Source organism: Olea europaea, chromosome 15 (assembly GCF_002742605.1).
Source record: "Olea europaea var. sylvestris chromosome 15, O_europaea_v1, whole genome shotgun sequence".
Classification (NCBI taxonomy): Eukaryota; Viridiplantae; Streptophyta; class Magnoliopsida; order Lamiales; family Oleaceae; genus Olea; species Olea europaea.
The window spans coordinates 28,174,399-28,180,226 of NC_036251.1; the positions used below are offsets into that span (position 1 = coordinate 28,174,399).

At 30.6% G+C, this 5,828-nt stretch overlaps 1 protein-coding gene across 1 annotated transcript; it reads left to right on the forward strand.

Moving 5' to 3' along the window:
- Nucleotides 1-824: 824 nt before the first annotated feature.
- LOC111410778 (DEAD-box ATP-dependent RNA helicase 8-like) lies at nucleotides 825-3,310 on the forward strand. Its single transcript, XM_023041305.1, has 2 exons — nucleotides 825-1,442; nucleotides 3,154-3,310. Exons 1-2 carry the CDS (start codon nucleotides 1,201-1,203, stop codon nucleotides 3,293-3,295), a joined length of 384 nt encoding a protein of 127 aa, XP_022897073.1. The 5' UTR covers nucleotides 825-1,200; the 3' UTR covers nucleotides 3,296-3,310.
- Nucleotides 3,311-5,828: the final 2,518 nt, after the last annotated feature.

A 5,828-nucleotide genomic window follows, 5' to 3' on the forward strand; every position in this document is an offset into this window, starting at 1 on the left:
TTCAACTTTTAAAAATATTAAAAGGCATCTAGGTCAAAATCTCTATCCTCGAATAATTAAATTCTATAAACATTCTGAGCATTACATAAAATAATAATAAAATTTTACATCAATTTCTAAGAACATAATAAAAAAATTTCATGAACTTAACATAAATTCGAAGAATACAAATATTTTTCTTAAAAAAAAAAAAAAAAAAGATCGATTATATGGATTCTACATTTTGAATCAATTGCATATAATTTGAATTCAAAGAAATTATGTACATATAGAATAATCATAAAATAATTTCAGCAAATGAATTGAAGAGATATGAGAAAATCCTAGAATTGAAAGAAAAAATACTTCTTTTTTTTTTTTAATTTTGAAACCTTCACAAATGTTAAGAGTATATTAGAGATTTTTTTTTTTGAAATTTGTTATTTATATTTTTAATCAAAAAGTCTCCAAAAGTCCAGTAAGTATAGAATTCTCCAAAAGTTACCGTCTATTTGAATATCTCATAACTTATAAAAATTTCTAAAAAATTTTACTTGAATATCCTATAACTTTTAGAGATTTTCTAAAAATTCATAGAAGTCTCAATTAATAAATTTAGACTTTTAATTTTTAAAGAGTTTTTAAAAATTTCAATTAATTAAATTCCAAAATTTTTAAAAATCCCAAATGAATACACTCCTTTAAATTCTTTCCAAACAAGATCACGAAAAAATGAAAATGTAACTGCAAGATCCAGAATAACTCACAAATATAGGGGCCGGTTAGCAAATTCATATCATCAATTCCTTCGGTTGCTGCTGTCAGCGTTTTGGTCTGTTCTTCCATTTTTGTTCTGTTCAATTAAAAACTGCCAAGTGTATATCTGGCAAATCTTTTCTGTACACATAACGGCACTGAATTCACGTATATCACACCCTAGAACGATCTCACCGTAGACTCCTACGACTCTTTCTCTAAAATTGTTTTGATTTTCCGTGTAAAATTCTTCCAAAAATATTTTCTCATTTTTGAGTCACAGTCAAGTTCTTACAATTTCATTTTCTCTACACTATTGACCACTGCTCCCCGAGCAGATTAGCGGGAAAACCCTAACAGCGATCGATTAAAAGATTTAGACTAGAATTTTCGTTTTCTGTATGAGTAGATATTTTGATTTTGTTTGTATAAAGGTCGATCGAGTTTTGTAAATTTATTTATGTAATGAGTTCAAGAGCGAGATATCCACCTCCGGGAATGGGCGGCGGCATGAACCCAAACCCTTTTCAACCTAGAAATCCTACGCAAAACTACACGACAAGGGGCCCAACACCGAATAATATGAATCACCAGACGTTTCATAACCCTCAGCAACAGCAGTGGCTCCGGAGGACTCAGCTTCCGCCTTCTGACTCAACTGCCGATGAGGTTGAAAAGACCGTACAGTCAGAAGCGGTTGATTCGAGGTTAGGCTTTCTACTCTTCCAAATCAGGAATATGAGATTTTGGTATTTTAATATTAGTCCCTTGTCTGTTCAATCAACCAAATCCCCGCAAATATTTTTTTGTCCTTTTACTTTCAGGGACAAAGTTGAATGCCATACCCAATATTTTGTATTTGTGATTGAATTAATTATTCAAAACTGAACAAAAAAAGAGGATCCAATTCCGAAAATGTAATATCGCAGAGTTCAAATCTGTGCAATCTGAAACTATGTGCCTGCATGGTTGGGACACTTCCTTAGAACTGATTCACCTTTTAGTTCTCTGGCATTGCCTTTTAGTGGTGGAATGCGTAGGAGATTTTTGAAGAAACTCTTAAGTTTTGTGGTGCAGTAGGCCTGGCACATGGGTTCTCGAATTCCATTAGTTTTATTTATGCTGATTGTTCCGACCTTGTTATTAGGAAAGTCTATCTTGTTTGAAGTGCAAAATTCAAGAAAACTTTACTTTTGATTTTTTATCGTCATTTTATTTGTAGCGCTATAAGGAGACGCACTCTGTTTTCTACTTTCCCCCCTCCTCAAATGTTCTTTTATGTAAATTCACTTAGGTCAATATATAAACACAGGAAGGCGTGGAGGCGATATGGACCTTCACGAAGTTTAGTGTTTTGCAATATGGTAGGACTCAAATAAAGAAACAATAGGAAATGAAATTATATTATAATATATTTTATGCGGATGTGGTCGATTCAGTTTATATCATGGAGGGTATTGTTTCATATCTGTCATGATATATGACATTGCATTATTCTGATATGCTCGTTTTGGCATATAGATGGCTCAAAATTATGAAAATAAAATAAATTTTAGTAATATCTACATATTAGCGACCTAAACAAGCATAAATAACAAAATACTAAGACTTTGAGAGTAGTAATGCTACTTAATTCATATACAATTATTATATGGAATATATTATTGCTTAGCTGTCAAATTTTCCATCAGGATACATAATTTCCACAATTTCACTAAAATAATGCAACAAAAGTATGCGCTATTAACTTGACCTGAAATAACACTTCCATTAAATCAGTTAATATCAAGAAAGTTAAGCCTCCATCTGGAAAGAATTTATAAATGGTTTAATTTATAAGTAGATTAGAAATGAGTGATTGAGAATAAGTGCATGGTACTTGTATGTCCATTAGAATATGTGGTTGAAATGAAATTTGACCATTTATTAATGATTTATAAATTTCCTAATGGAGCGTAAATGATAAACAAAAAAGTGTTTTAAGGAATATATGTTCTTTTATTCTTAAAGGAAGCTTTAACCTTAAAGAACCATTTTTATGCAATTGAAAGAATATTAAGTGATGAATAAATAAATAATTTCAACAACTGAGCATGACCTAAATATAGAGGTAGTGTTTAGAAATGATGAATGAAACTACAACCCTAATTTTCTCTCGGCAATTTCATACTAAAACACATTAGACTAGAAAAGGAACCAAAACTATCAGACAGGGATAATGGCGGAATGAAATGGTGAAATGGCAATGGCCTTTAATTGACTTGGACTTGGCTGACCATTGAACTATGGTTGTTTAGTTTATCAAAATTATGCTGTAGGTTCCTTTTTTTGGGATGAATGGTTTGAAAAGTTCCTCCTAGAATCTTCTTGTTTAATTGACACAATCTTATTAACTATTATTCTTTTCTTTTTCATCAGTCCGCAAGATTGGAAGGCAGGGTTAAAGTTACCACCGGCGGATACCCGTTACAAAACAGAGGTAAAGAGTTCAATGACATGCTTGTCTATGTGTTGCTCACTTCATTTTATCTTCTGGGATATATTTAACTACTGCTGTTAGTTAGTTTCTTTACTTAAAAGGTTTAAGTTTTGTTATGATAGTAAATTGCCTCAATAAATTTATCATTTTATATTCAATGTAAAATTAAGGAAGGCCTTAGCCAAATCTGACCAACTATTGAGCCATTCAATTGCATTTAACTATTTTTTTTTTTTTTTTGGTAAGAGAACTTAAATTGAAATTGGAAATTACTTTGAGAAATCATATCAACTGCATGCATTAATGTGAGAAGTGCTACTTTTATTTCATCCTTTTTGTGTTTAGTGCTGTAAATCTATTCTCATCATCACTTTCAATTGTAATCTAGTTAACAATCAGCCACGAAGTTTGTCACTACCTCTTTTAGCCAGTCAAATGTTAGTAGCTGCAATAGATTTAGGCCAAATGCAGTATTTTTTTTTTTTTTACTTCCATATCACTATCTCGCTTTCCTTTTCTCTCCTTTAATTCCTTAGTGCCACTCTATGTATTGAATATGAGGCTTTAAGCATGTTTAGGCACAGTCTCTTTTTATAGATAGTGTAATGTCCAGTATGTCTCGAAGGTTATTCAAATAGTTCTTTTAGCCATTATAAAAGTTGATTGACACATATAATGGGCATACAAATGTATTCAGTATAGATTTTATGCCAGTATTTTCACAATTTAATATAAAAAGCAAGTAAAATATGTACACACATAATTTTCTAGTGGGATAGAAACCTGACCATCTCACTATCACTTAGGTCATACACATTTTCAATCTCCACTTAGGGTATTTAGCCATATGGCTGGTTTCTGCGTATATCTATGTAAAAAGGCCCTATGGTTACAAGATCCTTTTTTAATTTGGATCACATAATAGCACGTAAAATACTTAACCTAAAACATTAAAAAGTTAAAACACAAAACCACTTGACATTTAGAGGAATCCATACATTATTCGTCAAATTGCTTTTATACTTGAGCTACTTAGAATAGAAAATTCTAGTGAACGTACTAGAAAACCTTTTTTTTTTTTCCCTTTATTCTCTCCCTCATTTTTTCTCCCTTCTCATCTCTCTCTCCCCCCATAACGAAAGGGTATTTAGATGTGTAATTTTATAAGGATAGTTAAATAATTAGAATTCTAATAGGACTCTTAATTCAAAGTTAGATTGGTCTAACAAACGAACTTATCATAAAATACAATTTGAAAAAAAATTAACTACATGACGATAAGATTCTAGTGTTGATATGTACAAATTTCAAGTTTTGTCTTAATACTTTTATATCAGAGAATTCAATAATAATTTGATAGATATCCAAAATAATATTAAAATCATAATTAGCAATTAACAACTATCCTAATTAAAATAGAATTACAATTAACCATTATAATCTTACACATGAACTTGCATTGGAACTAGTATTTGAATTGAAAGAATGAAGAGTAGTAAAGTCTAAGATAAGTAGGATTACAATTTAATGTTAATCTTTGTCAAAGGGAAAATAAAATAAAAGTTAACATTTATCAACTTAATTACAAATTCTAATCAAATAAAAAAGAAAATGTTAGTTTATACTCAAACACACACACACGATTCTGCCATAATATCAAACAAACGAAATTAATTACCGATAAAAGAAAATAATTTACAATGTCAATAACTTGAGCTTAACATAGCTCGATTAATTTTTTCTCGAATCCATGGTTCGTCATTTAATACGAGCTATCCAACTCACCCAAAATTTAATTATTTTAATTATTGGGAAATATTAATACAAGATCCTAGAAAATGGTAAAATTGTTAGGTCACCCTAAAATCTCAAAACTTGCATTTATGCTTCATAATATATTGCACGTATTTTTGGGGAGTTAAAGATGGTTGAATAATTTGGTTCTGAATTATGACATTCAGTCCAACGTGGGTAATGAATGCTCTGCAGTTTGTCATGGTCTCCTACCGGATAAACACAAGTAAGCCGCTGTTTGATGTCCATTATTTGGGGAAAACAATGTTTTGAATAGTGATTTTTTAGATAATGTATGTTTAAAAGTAGGAAAAAATTCTAAGTTTACGTACTGAGTATTTTATTTTGTGAATGTGTGGTTAAAAATGAGTATATAAAAAAAAAAAAGAATTTTCAAATAATGGACATCAAACAGGGGCTAAATAACTTATAAAATTTTAAAAATTAAAAATTTTGAAAAATGCACACTATTAGATAATAGAAAATAATAACAGGGTTGCTTTTGAATTTGATTATTGAAGAAAAAAGTAGAGTGGATGGCATTTAGGAGTACTTGGCAAGTAGCCAAACAATGATGGAATTGAGTAAATTTAATTAATACTCACTAAACTTTAGTGTACATTACTACTTGCTCACCGAACATTAAAACATTACTCATTGCTCACTCATCTATCAAATTGCTTACCCATTCATCACCCAGCTGATCTCCATCATTCTAGACTAACGGAATTTGCCATGTGGCACATAAATCAGACAGAAAATTAAAAAACTCAGCCGGAACACAGAAGGCGAACGCCTAGTCGGCATGGGTTCACAAATT

Coding starts and splice junctions, on each gene's coding strand:
- LOC111410778 (XM_023041305.1), top strand. CDS start 1,201: ATGAGTTCAAGAGCGAGATATCCACCTCCGGGAATGGGCGGCGGCATG. Junction 1,443..3,153: donor TCAGAAGCGGTTGATTCGAG/GTTAGGCTTTCT, acceptor CTTTTTCATCAG/TCCGCAAGATTGGAAGGCAG.